This window comes from Arvicola amphibius, chromosome 3 (assembly GCF_903992535.2).
Source record: "Arvicola amphibius chromosome 3, mArvAmp1.2, whole genome shotgun sequence".
Classification (NCBI taxonomy): Eukaryota; Metazoa; Chordata; class Mammalia; order Rodentia; family Cricetidae; genus Arvicola; species Arvicola amphibius.
The window spans coordinates 56,077,138-56,093,192 of record NC_052049.1 but is presented as its reverse complement, the minus strand read 5'-3'; the positions used below and the strand labels follow the sequence as shown (position 1 = coordinate 56,093,192).

The window sequence follows — 16,055 nt, the reverse complement described above, 5'->3', positions numbered from 1 at the left end:
TCAGATAGTGTAGTCATTAGTGAACTCTGGGCTTAGCCAGAGACCGTATCAGAGAAATAAGGACAATTTCAAGGAAATTCACAATACTGACTGTGGATTTTTTTTTAACACTGACCTCTTATCTCTACACCCCACCCATACACCACACCTATCCCTATGCATAGGTGTTGCTGATGTCCAGAATTGTCACTTTTGGACCCACAGGCCTGCCTGCTCTTGATGTCCTGCTAGCATGTCCTGAAGGCAGAGCTCAACAGAAAGCTAGCCAGCAACAAGGAGGCTGAGATAGAAAATATTATATACACACTTGACAATTTTTATTTTTTATTTTGTAAAATTATGGGGAAAGAGATAGTTCTTAATTTTTTAAATGGGAGACTCTTAAGAACCTGATGAATATTAAACTGCAGACCCTCACCTTAGAAAAATACATATTGCTACTTTTTGTCAACTCTCAAAGGCTCACCAATCCTGTAATGCGGTTATTGACCCAAATTTAAGGTATTAAAAACGATAACTACACATGGTTGAAAGGTTTCCTTTATTGACAATATTTATTTTCTAATTTTCCTCAAATAAAAATGGGTTGTAATTTTACACACACACACACACACACACACACACACACTCTCTCTCTCTCTCTCTCTCTCTCCCTTCAAAGCCAATATCATTTTTTTCATGGGATATTCGATTAGTCATATAAAATAAGATCTCTCTCCAGCCAACTTGACCTGACCATATTTATGAGATGATTCATAGGAGCATTGTTGTGTGAGATTTACCTTGTACTTACACCATAAGCCATACATCTATTAATGTATATTTTGTTCATGATTTAATGTTTGGTTCTTAGCTTATGTAGAAATGCTGGAAATGCTAGATTGTATGTTAGAGTGAGCATAATTACATACAATGCCCCAAATCTCAAATATGACAGAAGAAAAGGTTTTGAGAATTGCTTGGAAGTTGTAGTTGTATAGAGATTCTAGCTGGTCATGTGGTAGGAAGAGAGGGGATATGATATTCAAACAGGACAGAGTGTCAGAGAAGGAAAGCATGTGGTGGGGCTGGGACAGAGAAGAAGGAAGACTTGGAAAGACAGAGAACTTGTTGGCTTAGATGTTATCCGAGCAGAGAAACCAACCACAGAGACCACAGCAGAGCACTCAGTGAGTTGAAGATCCCATTTAGAACAATTGTTTCTCAAATTTTGACTAACATGCTACGTTCTGGCAATTTATCAATGCCACCGCTTATTAATATATAGTAGCTAAGTAACAAATACATAAATGAATGTAATATTAAAATGGAAGTCTTCTATTACCCCCTTCCAGAAGATAGTTGTAAATTTGATGTATTTAATATACATTCACTTAACTGTGCACAACCCTCTGCCCCCGCTTTCAAACAGAACATTTTCCTATTGTACATGTTCTTCCAACTTGCTAACTGGTAGAGCATGTCTTTTCCATGGAGAGACAGCCTGTTCTTTGTGATGGCCTCACGCTGTTCTGGAATATAGGTATCAACATTTGCAATTAGTTTTTCTGTTGACATTCCTTAGGTTATTTCTGATGTCCGTTTCCCCAGTCTGTTTTGCCCCTTTGAGAGGATTTCTTTCTCTCCGTAGGTAAGCTCTTCATGAGCTAGTGACAGTTTGGAAATAGCACATCACTTGCTGTGGGATCATTTCTGGCTTTCAGTATTCATTCAGTAATGGTAAAAGGAAGGCTTGTGTGTCTGGTAGATGGAAGTTGAGCTGCTTCTGGTACAGAACCATAATCTGACATGGGAAAGATGAACTATAGTCACTTTCTAGTAAAAAATGTTATCAGGCTGAGAGCAATGGTACGTGTGATCTGTTTTGAGTTTAAACACTCAGATTGCCTTCTGACTTCTTCTGATAAAAGACTGTATCAGTAACAAATACGGGTAGCTTTTCAGAGTACACTGTCTTGTCTCTGAAGTAGTTTTTGATTGGTTGACAGTTCAGGGAGGACACTGGTGGTAACTGGGGTGCAGGGCAGGCTTGACTAAATTAATCCTACCTCCAGTACTCCTGGCCCTGAGACCTCACGTGATTTCACTTTCTGTTTTTAACTAACAACACTGGTTGTTTTGTTTCATGAGCATATTATGCAAAACCACGGTGAAAGCTTGAAATTCAAGAATAATATTTTGAAAATCTTGTTATTCCAAAGATAGGGTTAATTCCAGTGCGCAGAATATTAGTGTGTTTGGGGCACATTCATGATATTATGCTCTCTCGTGAAGACATGAGCCATGAAGATCTGGTATGGCAAGAAGTTGAGAGCAGAACAAAAATGTTTTGGACTATATTATATCTAATAGGCCATTACAGTTTTATTTCTCATCAATATTAGTTAAGTAATATTCCTTACTGTTTATGAGCCAGAGGATATGAGGGACTGAAATGATCAGATACAAGGAGACAAAAATGCACATTTTCTAAATGTCACTACTTAGGGGAATTCAAATTAAAATCTACCTTCATTTATATGATGTTTGTGTTTATTGCTCACATTTAATCTTCCTGAGTTTACTGATTGCTCAAGTTTTTATTTAGCTTTCTTAAGATTGCTGTTGTACTTCATTTGTTTTGTTGGCAGTACATTAGTTGTTTGCTTTAAGATTCCAGGTTATTTACGTCTCATGTTCTTAGAATCCTAGACTAAGATAGGGACCAAAACAAGGGTCTAGTGTCTGCACATCCCAGTCAGCTCCAGTTGGAGCCCGGCTCTGAAGCTGTGGGCTGCGCTTCTGCTCTCACGTGCTTAATACACTTTATGAGCTTATCCTTTATATACAAAGCAGGCAGCGTTGATACCACACAGACTGTTAGCTTTGTATTGTCTTCCATGATGCGTGTGTCCGCTTGTATGATCTAGCCCTTCTCATCACCTGATAGTGCCCTTTCTGTGTCTTCGTACTAAACGTTAAGCTATACCCACACTTACAGGTGTTTACATTATAGGCTACATCTGAGGGAGAGCACCCATTTTTTTTCTTTCTGAGTTTGGGTACTTTAATATTATACAGTCTAAGTCCGTTTTCTTGCAAGTTTTGTGATTTCACTTTTTATTTAGACCTGAATCATCATCAGTTTTATTTTTATCTGACATTTATTCTAGTTGAAATAGAATTATATTACTTTCCCCTTTCCTTTCATCTCCCAGTTCCTCATAGCTACACACCCTGGAGCCCCTCCACACTCTCACACTGAAATTCTCATTTTCTTTATTGCTTGTATGAAATTTTTATTATCCATTCATCTGTGGATAGATGTCTATTTGCTCCATTGCCTTGCTATAGGAAATAGAGATGTGCAAATATCTCTGTGGAAAGATAAGAGTGACTTGCGCTCACTTCTGGAGTGGAATAACTAGGTCATAGGCAGTTCTATTTGTAACCTTTTGAGGAACCTCCAAACTGATACCCATAATATAATGGCTTATTAATTTGCGGTCCAACCAGCAGCGAGCAGGGTTTCTTTCACCTACATCCTCTCCAACATTTGTTGTGAGCTTTCTTGAGGACTTGATTTCATTACAACTGAGGTGAGGTGATGTCTTAAAGTAGTTTTGATGCTGAACACTTTAAAATTAGTTATTGGCCTTCTGTGTTTCTTTAAAAACTGTTCATTTGTTGACTGGAAGTTTTAGTTCCTTGGTATTTAATTTCTTCAGTTTTTTTTCTTTTTTGGTAAAGTCTGTATGTTAGCCCCAGTATGAAATGTAGATGAAAGACTTTCTATGGCCTGTTTGTTCAACTGCTGGTTTCCTTGTGTTTTCATGTAGTCCTAGTCTGCAGATACTTGGGGCTCATTGCTGTGACAATGAGTTGCTGGCCCCAGTGTCTTGAAGAGTATTTCCAATGTTTTCTCCTAGAAGTTTCAACATTATAGGCTTTAAGTTGAGTCTCAACTTCCCTCGATCTGGTTCCTGCTTACTCACCTAGTCTCATCTCTCAGTGTTTTCTCTTACAGCTTTTTTCTTGCCCTCCCCATATAGAAACAGAGTCATGGTCCCTTGATGTGGCAGTGGAGGGAGAATGAGTGATTGAATGGTAAAGTCTGAGAAATCTTCCTCAGCTGAGGCCTCTCCCAGAGATATGTTCCTTCATCTAGATCAAGTTTACAGTTACCCAGCTTGTTCCGGAAGCTTTCTATTGAAATCAAGCAGGACACCTGGAATGCTTTTCACAGTACTTTCCCCGTGTGCAGTGCATGGTCCCTTCTTCCTGGTGTTATAGAGGGTTGGGGGAGATGCAGGGACGGATATGGCTGCCAGCGCTCTGCACTTGGGAAGCTGCTCTGGACAGCCTTCCCTTCCTTCTGCAGACTGGGTTTAAAGCTCACTCTCCAAAGTACCCCAGTCCGATGTCCACTTATCTCCAAGAGCAGGCTCTGTTATGACCACCTGCTGACTTGTGTTCCCATCTGAGAAATCTCCTCAAGGCTGTGTTCTGCTTCCTTCATCTTCCTGGTTACGATTGTATTCTCTTCCCTGGTTGTACAGATGATATTCACAAAGTATTTTACATTGTTCTGATTAGTAAGTTTAATTTTATTTAGTATAAAACTGAACATGTAAGTGTTTTTGTGTGATGTATCTCTGGCTATTTTGGTATAGGTGACAATAATGCTAAATTAACTTTTTGTGAGAATGTTTTTAGGGTAAAAGCAAACTACTCGACAGCTAACAGTTATTTTGGTACTCTCTGTTTTAAGTGATTTCATGTACTAACAAGTTTAATCCTCTCAAAAATCTTTTTACGTAGGTAATTACTAGCTTATTTTATAGATGAGAAAACAGGCAAAGAAGATTCTTAACTATTCCTTGGTTCACATTGCCAATGTTTATGCTTCATTTTGCTTAAAAGGAATGCAATTTAAATATTCTTCCATGAAGTGCTGTGGTGTGGTGATATCAGTCAGGATCCAGACATTCTAATTAAAACACACTAAATATATCAACAGAAAGAATATAATGTAGGCAAATAGCGAAGCTGTTTATTTAAAAAAGCATAGAAGGAACATTGAAGTTATATATTTACACACAATCATTCATCTCCATAACTGGTCATCAGGGCTGAAAGATCAAACCAAAGAGGTTGTACTTATAAGAACATGGGTAAAAGATTTTTCATAGCTGAATTTTTTACCTCCAAGGAAAGAATGAGCTTCCTGGTCTCAATTGCTTCAGAGCTCAGGGGACCCTCATGGACCTGAAATACCACTATTGGAGGAAAGGTTTTACTCAGTTGTGTTTGTACATCTTGGGGGTCAGGAAGAATCCAGCCTATTTAAGCTAGAAACAGGTCAAGTGGGACCAGCTGTTAGCCTCACTAATTGCTGCTGGTGGAGCAACCCCAATGGTGTTAGCAGCTCTTTCCCCTTCTTCCTACTTCCATTCTCCTCCCAGAGGGTCTCCGTATTTATGAGAACTTAACAGGAAGGCAATTAATGATGACTAAGGTAGGAAACACATTTTTAGTGTCAGCTTATTTATGTTTTTGTGTGCGTGCGCATAATTAAAACACACTAAATGCGCCTGTCATGTGTGGGGAATGCATATGCCTGGCATGCATCTAGAAGTAGAAGGACAACTCTGGAGTTTCCTCCTGCTCCCTTTATGTAGGTGCCTAGAATTGAACTTTGGTCACCAGATTTGCATAGAAAATGCCTTTAATGACTGAGCCATTTCTCTGGTCACAGAAAGATGGAGCACCAAGACCCAAATGTTTATTGCTGAAGTGGTGAGAAGCAAGTTCAAGACAGTTATGGTGGCATCTTCTTACACACCGTATGTAAAGGGAGTACTTGGAAAATCTGAACAAAGAATAACACAAAAATGATAAAGAACATAAAAAATCACTCTAGCGTTTTAAATGAGAAAAACTTTGCTTGGTAATATGTATGGGGAAAGGTACTCTGAGGAAAGTATTTAATATTTTTTTAAATTTGTTTTAGATAAGATGGGAAAAAAACATCACATTGGGGGAGCCGCCAGGATTCTTACATTCTTGGTGGTGGTAAGTATCTTTTTATCTCATTTTTTCTTGATTGATGCTGCATTCCAAAATCTCTTTATTACCCCTTACTCTTTTTTTTTTGTTTTTCATTTCTAAAACTGTCAACTAAAAGGTAACATTTGAAAACAAAAACAAAACTTCAAGCCAGCATTCCTGTATTGACTTAAAGATATTACTATTGAATTAAATGGAAGTGGAGTTGAATTGTGGAATTTCAAATATGTTCATTATATTCATACAGAGAACTGTTTTAAGAAATACCATAGGCTGAAGCTTATTTCCTCATGGTTCCAGATTATAGTAGTCCCAGATAACAGTGCCATCGTGCTTTGCACTAACAAGGGTTGTCCTGATGGCTCATAGACAGCATAACCTTTCATGGTGGTGGGAGAGAGGGAAGGCAAGATATCTGTATCTGTTCTTACAAGGGAACTAACCTCATCATGAGGGGTCTACCCTCATGATGTCAGCTAAATGTAATTATTTTCCGGAGACTCCACCTCAAATACCATCACACAGGGAGTCAGGACTTCACCGTCTGACTTTGGAGAAGGTACAATTCATTCCATAGCAGTTCCTTTGTTGTGTCACTGTGGCAGATAAGGATAGCTTTTCTTGACTCTTAGCTACTAACTAGCTATAAGATTGTTTTCTGTAAAGAGGGCTGAGAGTTACCATGAGACTGACTTTGTAAACAGGAGTTGACATGCTAGCCACCCAGTTCTTTGCACTTCACTTCTCTTGGGAACACTGGGAGCAGGAGATAGTGATCGTATTGACGTAGTCAGCACTAGGCTAGTCATACATTAAAATAACAGTCACTCATCTAACAAGGAGTCCAACAGGGAAGGGGTAAGTTGCAAATAATCAGGTACTGAAACAAATTTGTCTTTTCTTCAGATGGAAGAGCATATTCATAAGAACCTGTTTGTTGATACAGTGATCATCAATTATTGAACTGTTCAAAGGGATTATTTTTTTAAAATTTACCTTGGAGAAATGCCTTTTATACCTTTGTATTTCTTTGTATTTCTGTCATATAGTAGAAGCAGTTTTGAAAAATGTTTAATGTACTCATGAAACTTTGAGCAGACTTAGTAAAATGTGTTTGTTGTGTATTGTCAACAAGCGCAATAAGTGGAACTTTCCACCAAACATTCCAAAATGGGTGCCAGGGGACTGGGGTGATGCTTCCAGCCAGACACTAGGCATCAATTGCTATCACAAAACAGGGATGGGCTAGACATATAGAGGGGAAAGCTGAGGGTCAGGAGAAATGATTAAAGCTGGTCCACCCCAAGGGCCAGTGGAGTCCCCAGGGAACATAGCACAATTATTAATTCTTTACCATAGAGCTGATTAGCTGTCTTAGTAATATCTTTGAGACTTGAGAAATAAATAAATCTCTCAAAGATACCCAAGAAAAACAAGAAAAACAAGAAAAAGCAATCAAAAAGGTAAGGGAAACAGTACAAGACCTGATAAATGAAATGGAGGTAATGAAGAAAATACAATCTGAGGGAAGACTGGAAATGGAAACTCTGAGTAAACGAACAGAAACTTCAGAGACAAGTATTTCCAACCGAATACAAGAGATGGAAGAAAGAATCTCGGACTCTGAAGATACTATAGAGGAAATAAATTCACAGATTAAAGAACTAAACAAATCTAACAAATTCTTAACACAAAACATCCAGGAAATCTGGGACACCATGAAAAGACCAAACCTAAGAATAATTGGGGTAGAAGAAGGAGAAGAATTACAACTCAAAGGCCCAGAAAATACGAAATGTTGGATACGAAAACAGGATCCAACATTCTGCTGTTTACAAGAAACACACCTCAACCACAAAGACAGACACCTACTCAGAGTAAAGGGTTGAGAAAAGGTTTATCAAGCAAATGGACCTAAGAAACAAGCCGGTGTGGCCATACTAATTTCTAACAAAGTTGACTTCAAACTAAAATCAATCAGAAGAGATGGAAAGGGACACTTTATACTCATAACAGGAAAAATCCTTCAGAATGAAGTCTCAATCCTGAATATCTATGCCCCTAATATAAAAGCTCCCACTTATGTAAAAGAAACACTGCTAGAACTCAAGGCAGCCATCAAACCACACACACTAATAGTTGGAGACATCAACATTCCTCTCTCACCAATGGACAGGTCAATCAGACAGAAACCTAACAGAGAATTGAAAGACTTAATGGAGGTAATGAACCAAATGGACTTAACAGACATCTATAGAACATTCCACCCAAATAGGAAAGAATATACCGTCTTCTCTGCGGCTCATGGAACCTTTTCGAAAATTGACAATATATTTGGTAACAAAGCAAACTTCCACAGTTACAAAAAAAATTAGTAACCACCTGTGTCTTATCGGATCACCATGGATTAAAATTAGAAATCAACAACAATGCTACCCCCAGAAAGCCCACAAACTCATGGAAACTGAACAGTCAACTACTGAACCACACCTGGGTCAAGGAAGAAATAAAGAAAGAAATTAAAGGCTTTCTTGAATTTAATGAAAACAAAGACACAGCATACTCAAACCTATGGGACACAATGAAAGCAGTGCTAAGAGGAAAGTTCATAGCACTAAGTGCCCACTTAAAGAAAACGGAGAAAGCACTCATTGGTGACTTAACAGCACACCTGTAAGCTCTGGAAAAAAAAGAAGCAGACTCACCTAGGAGAAGTAGAAGACTGGAAATAATCAAACTGAGGGCAGAAATCAACAAAATAGAAACACAGAAAACAATCCAAAGAATCAATGAAACCAAAAGCTGGTTCTTGGAGAAAATCAACAAGATTGACAAACCCTTAGCCAAACTAATCAAGCGGCAGAGGGAGAACACGCAAATTAATAAGATGAGAAATGAAAAGGGGGACATAACCACAGACACAGAGGAAATTCAGAGAATCATTAGATCTTACTACAAAAGCCTGTATGCCACAAAATTGGAAAATGTAAAAGAAATGGACAGTTTTTAGATAAATACCATATACCAAAGTTAAACCAGGACCAGGTAAATGCTCTAAATAGTCCTGTTAGTCGCGAAGAATTAGAAACTGTTATCAGAAACCTCCCTACCAAAAAGAGCCCAGGACCAGATGGTTTCAATGCAGAATTCTACCAGAACTTCCAAGAAGACCTAATACCTATACTCCTTAAGGTATTTCATAATATAGAAACACAAGAGTCACTGCCAAATTCCTTCTATGAAGCTACAGTTACCCTGATACCTAAACCACACAAAGACTCAACCAAGAAAGAGAATTACAGGCCAATCTCACTCATGAACATCGACACAAAAATTCTCAATAAAATACTGGCAAACCGAATCCAAGAACACATTAGAAAAATTATCCACTACGATCAAGTAGGCTTCATCCTAGAGATGCAGGGCTGGTTCAACATATGAAAATCTATCAATGTAATCCATCATATAAATAAACTGAAGGAAAAAAACCATATGGTCATCTCATTAGATGCTGAAAAAGCATTTGACAAAATTCAGCACCCTTTTATGATAAAGGTCTTGGAGAGATTAGGGATACTAGGGTCATTCCTAAATATAATAAAAGCTATTTACAGCAAGCCGACAGCTAACATCAAATTAAACGGAGAGAAACTCAAGGTTATCCCACTAAATTCAGGAACATGACAAGGCTGTCCACTCTCTCCTTATCTCTTCAATATAGTGCTTGAAGTTCTAGCAATAGCAATAAGACAACATAAGGGAATCAAGAGGATTCTATTTCGAAAGGAAGAAGTTAAACTTTCATTATTTGCAGATGATATGATAGTGTATATAAGCGACCCCAAAAACTCCACCAAAGAACTCCTACAGCTGATAAACTCCTTTGGTAACGTGGCAGGATACAAGATCAACTCCAAAAATCAGTTTCCCTCCTATACACAAAGGATAAGGAAGCAGAGAGGGAAATCAGAGAAGTTTCACCTTTCACAATAGCCACAAATAGCATAAGATATCTGGGAGTAACTCTAACCAAGGAAGTGAAGGATTTATTTGACAAGAACTTTAAGTCTTTGAAGAAAGAAATTGAAGAGGATACCAGAAAATGGAAGGATCTCCCTTGCTCATGGATTGGGAGGATCAACATAGTAAAATAAAAATGGCAATTCTAGCAAAAGCAATCTATAGATTCAATGCAATCCCCATTAAGGTCCCATCAAAATTCTTCACAGATATTGAGAGGACAATAATCAACTTTATATGGAAAAACAAGAAACCCAGGATAGCCAAAAAAAATCTTATACAATAAAGGTACTTCTGGAGGCATTACCATCCCTGACTTCAAACTCTATTACAGAGCTACAGTTTTGAAAACAGCTTGATATTGGCATAAAAACAGAGAAGTCGACCAATGGAATTGTATAGAAGACCCGGATCTTAACCCACAAACCTATGAACACCTGATTTTTGATAAAGGAACCAAAAGTACACAATGGAAGAAAGAGGGCATCTTCAACAAATGGTGCTGGCATAAGTGGATGTCAACCTGTAGAAGAATGAAAGAAGATCCATATCTATCACCATGCACAAAACTCAAGTCCAAATGGATTAAAGGCCTCAATATTAATCTGAACACACTGAGCTTGATAGAGGAGAAAGTGGGAAGTACTCTACAACAAATGGGCACAGGAGATCGTTTCCTACGTATAACCCCAGCTGCACAGACATTAAGGGCAACATTGAATAAATGGGACCTCCTGAAGCTGAGCAGCTTCTATAAAGCAAAGGACACTGTCACTAAGACACAAAGGCAGCCTACTGACTGGGAAAAGATCTTCACCAACCCTGCAACTGAAAAAGGTCTGATCTCTAAAATATATAAGGAACTCAAGAGACTAGACTTTAAAATGCTAATGAACCCAATTAAAAAATGGGGCGCTGAACTGAACAGAGAATTCTCAACAGAAGAAGTTCAAACGGCCAAAAGACACTTAAGGGCATGCTCAACCTCCTTAGTGATCAGGGAAATGCAAATCAAAACAACTTTGAGATATCATTTTACACCTGTCAGATTGGCTAAAATCCAAAACACCAATGATAACCTTTGCTGGAGAGGTTGTGGGGTAAGGGGTACACTCATCCATTGCTGGTGGGAATGCAAACTTGTGCAACCACTTTGGAAAGCAGTGTGGCGGTTTCTCAGGAAATTCGGGATCAACCTACCCCAGGACCCAGCAATTCCACTATTGGGAATCTACCCAAGAGATGCCCAATCATACTACAAAAGCATTTGCTCAACTATGTTCATAGCAGCATTATTTGTAATAGCCAGATCCTGGAAACAACCTAGATGCCCTTCAGTGGAAGAATGGATGAAGAAACTATGGAATATATACATGTTAGAGTACTACTCAGCGGTAAAAAACAATGACATCTTGAATTTTGCAGGCAAATGGATGGAAATAGAAAACACTATTCTGAGTGAGGTAACCCAGACCCAAAAAGATGAACATGGGATGTACTCACTCATAATCAGTTTCTAGCCATAATTAAAGGACATGGAGCCTATAATTCGGGATCCTTGACAAGATAATAAGAAGAACCTCCACCTGGCGATAGATGAAGAAAATGACTAAGCCCCACATTGGAGCACCGGACTGAGCTCCCAAGGTCCTGATGAGGAGCAGAAGGAGAAAGAACATGAGAAAGAAAGTGAGGACCGTGAGGGGTGCGTTCACCCATGGAGATGGTTGGACAGAACTAACGGGAGATCACCAACTCCTGTTGGATTGGGACCGATGGATCATGCGACCAAACCAGACTCTCTGAATGTGGCCGAAGGTGGAGGCTGACTGAGAAGCCGAGGACAATGGCGCTGAGCTTTGACTCTTCTGCATGGACAGGCTCTGTGGGAGCCTTCTCAGCTTGGTTGATCACCTTCCTGGACCTGGGGGGAGTTGGGAGGACCTTGGTCTTAACATAGAGTAGGGAACCCTGATGGCTCCTTGTTCTGAAGAGGGAGGGAGGGGGTGTATGGGTGGAGGGGAGAGGAGGGAAGGGGGAGGAAAAGGGGAGGAGATGGAAATTTTTAAATATAAAAAAATAAACCAAAAAAAAAGATTAGAATTTGTATGTCAGAGTATTTGTTGAAATTTGATTCTGGAATTGTTCGCTCTTATTCTTCATTTTGAAATGAATTTGGTAAGCAGACATAATTGCTTTCCTGGAATTCTGTTTGGGTTATTTATGTCCCAGTTTTCTCCAACCATTGTTTACAGTAATTCAGAATGCTGGGTAAGACAGTGTAAGGTAAAGTAACAAATGACGAGGAAGGTTGGTTCAGAGGTGAAGGCCCGCGCTGTGCGAGCCTGGAGTTCCCATCCCAGAACCCATGTAAGAGACTTGAGGCATGTTTCTGTGTAGTATGTCTAGATGGGCAGTTTGCATGCTGTATATATGAAAAAGGACTCAGGAATGTATCCACATCAAAGCATCCTTGGACCACTGGCAGCTGCAGAATAAATGAGATTGTGGTTGTCGTAGAATCCTTGGAAATAAAAGTAGAGTATAAAGGTCAAAGGTAGGATAATGATGCTTAGGGCCTTACAATAACGGATACTGCTCACACAGCTGGATCTGTGTGAACCTGTCCATAGTCAGAATTAGAAGTCTTGAAACATTAACTCTCATTGCTATATGTACACAGATTACAGTTTGATATGTAATACATGCACACTGCACAGCAGACGTTTTTATGCTGTATGACTTGATCACAAAAATCAAACCAAGTGGAAGAGGAGACTGTTTCTGACCAGTTGAAACAAGTTGCTCTTGGTCTTTCACAGCTGGTGAGCAGCGGCAGGCCTGGTCTCTGCCTGCTCAAGAATAGCCGTGCTCTATACTGTTGAGCTTGCGTGCCTTCCACATTTTAGACTTGGAAAAGTGGAGGAAAATAACCCGAAGGATTCTGGGCCATAGGCAGCCCTCTACCTTCTGTTTACCGTGATGTTCAGTTCTTCCCATGTTTCCACGTAGCTTGATGGCTGGGATGGTGACAAGGTCCTATTTTCTTTAAGTATAATTTTTAATTAGGACAGTAAAGGAGTTGAGGTGGATTATTTTGGTTTCAAAATTATTAACCTTTCTGTAATTGAAGGAAAAAAAAACGATTTTATGAAAAACTTGTTTGATCAGTTCAATGTGCTAGTTAGGGGGGTGGCCTATGAACTAGACAATAAGATTGCCTTAGAAAAAGTGAACCACTTTTTTCTTAGAAAGGACATCATTTATATTTCTATTCTTCATGGGAAAGTTGGCTTAAACGTGATTTCACCTAATTGTCAGTATGTGAACAGGCAATTATAAGAACTGAAGTTATCAACAACTTATTGTACAAGGGTTGATCCTCAGGACTGGACAAAAACACAGTGTTTTCAAATTCTTTATCCTTTTAGGAAAATGCTTAACAGTTTGGAAAAATGTTTAGGTAACATGTGTTAAAGAGCTCGCCTGAATTTAAATCTTTCAGAAAAACTATACCTGTCCTGAAGAAGAAAGGGTTTGAATGTCTTATGTTTGTTGAATTGTGATTTCTCAACTTACCATATTAATGATTTTCTTAATGTTCCATAATTACTTTTCAGTGTGTTTTGGGATCTCTACTGTGCAGCTCCAGAGAGACGGGAAACGTGTGAGCACTCAAGCGAAGCAAAAGCCTTCCATGACTATGTAAGAGAACATACACTTGAAAACATTCTAACCAATGTTCTTAAAACATACTGTGCCATTAACCTTAGAGAAAGATGCTTGGTATGTGTTAGAACTTAGTCTAGAGAGTAGGAACAACTAACTATGAAGCGTTCTTATCATTAAGTATGTATTACTTGTAGAATCTCAGGATTGTGCACTTATGTATATATAATTTTGTAATTTCAGTCTGTCTGCATTAACTTTTTGGAGGTGGGTCGGGGGGAGTTGCTGGAAATCAATCCCAGGGTCTCACACATGCTAGGCAAACTCTCTACTATTGAAATTTCACATGTATATTAATGAAACAGTATTTCTTCATTTTCAAAAGAAATTCATCTTAAGCTTTGTGTAAATGATAACCTCTTTTGCACAGAAGATACAAAGTACTGAAATAAAATAATACCTTTTACCAAACATACAGAATTCAGTTCCTCTGTTGAAATTCATTTGAATTAAAGGAAATATTAGAGAAGAGACCTAAAAATTCTAGGCAAAATAAAAACCTGATTTGTTAAAAAGACTCTTAAAGAGAGGCAGCAGACCCGCTTGGCTTAAGTGTGCCTTAGAAATAAAAATCTAACTTCAAAAACCAGATTATATCATGTAACTTTCTTCAGGAAAAAGTTGCATATTAGATGGTCCTGTAAGGCTCCTCGTGGAGCTGACCAAGAAGCAATAGAATTGAATGTGGGATGGAGGAGATTCTGCTTTCCTTTTCTGAAAACAGTCTCCAGTCTGGAGCCTAACGAAGTACCTGATGGCACATCTTTAACCCAACTAGAAGGATACGTGTCTTGATGGCAGAGGGAGGCATCATACTAAGTCTCAAAAGAGAAACATTCCTTGGTTTTCTAAAAGGAAAAAGTTTAAAACCAAGAGCATTGTTGGGAAATCAAAGCCTCTAAATAGTGCCAGGGGAGCATGCAGACTTGAGAAGGTAAATTCTTGGGGACGTGGCAGTGGCAGGGCCTGTACCCTCCCTGAGAGCTTGATTGTACCGTACTCCTGAGACCCTTGTGGACAAAGCCGCTCCTGGGGACGAGGAGCGGGAAGGATTGCTGCAGCACACAGGAAAAGGAGCAACAGGCAGTGACCGGGGTTCAGAGCACAGTGTTTTTCCGGGCAGGGCTCTTCTGCCTTTTACACTGGAGTAGTGACAGAGAGAAACTGTTCCAGCCACGATGGTGCCAGGGAATCCGGATGGCCTTGCATTCTCCATCTCTCCTGTCCCTTACACCAAGAGAGACACAAGCAAGACTCCTGCTACCATTTAGTTGTAGAACACCCGGATGGCACTAGACACAGCTAGTGCTGTTATTCAGGAAGGTTTAAGACCTCACAGTCTACAGCTTAGGAAAATAAATGGATGCAGAGAGATGACGCAGTCACCAAGAGTACTGGCTGGTCTCCCAGAGGCCTGAGTGTGCTCTCTCACAGCTACTAAATTCAGCTCCAGGGCACATGACACACTCTTCTGGCTTTCACAGACATCTGTGTACACACACACACACACACACACACACCTTTAAAACAAGAAGCCAGCCCCACAGTGTGGAAAGCTCCGCCCTACTGCTCCCCATGGAGACTGTATGGGGAGTACTGAACTCCCAGACCCACTTTAGAAACAGTCGCAGATACAGCAAGCCCCTCCCATTGTCAGAGCTCTCGTCATCGGTGCAGTCACATGGATGCCTGAGCATCTATGTTTATAACTGCTGTGTTTAGAAATTCATTTATTTTCTGTAATTCAGTAATGGAAACTTTGACAAGGATTTGCTAACTCTTGAATAGTGCAGTTTCTGAAGTAGACCAACATAGTTTATGTTCATGTGTACACAGAGCTTTGAAAGGCTTGAGGAAGGAGAGGGCACACAGAAAAATCATGGTAACAGTCTAATATGTCCTATTTCTTAGTGTGCATTATGCAATCATTTCCATATGATAATTAATATTTCTAGCTGTTTTTTATGGTAATTCCCAAGGAAGCATTCTGAATTACATTTTCTTTAATGGCTGAAGTCTTTAGAATGAATGAATTTGTTTACTGATTTTAGACTGAACTTACTTGTATATATAAATTTTCAGATGATTAAAATCTGCCTCCTTTTTTATTAGCTATTATCTACATGATTCAAGTAAAATGACTCTATTTTAAAAAATAATAAATGATAGAATGAAATGATAGAAACTTGAAAAAGCAAATAATGAATATAACTCCTTAACTAAAATGTTAATTATATTTTCATACTTGGATCACACTT

General features: G+C 39.0%; 1 protein-coding gene across 4 annotated transcripts in view; it reads left to right on the top strand.

Annotated features, from left to right (window-relative positions):
* Positions 1-16,055, top strand: part of Ssbp2 (single stranded DNA binding protein 2) — a 251,742-nt gene that overhangs the window by 90,929 nt on the left and 144,758 nt on the right. For all 4 annotated transcript variants that reach the window (XM_038322334.2, XM_038322333.1, XM_038322332.2 and 1 more), the window contains exons 3-4: positions 5,993-6,054; positions 13,689-13,773. In XM_038322334.2, the coding sequence (XP_038178262.1) occupies positions 5,993-6,054; positions 13,689-13,773 (147 nt within the window). The remainder of the gene's footprint in view (positions 1-5,992; positions 6,055-13,688; positions 13,774-16,055) is intronic.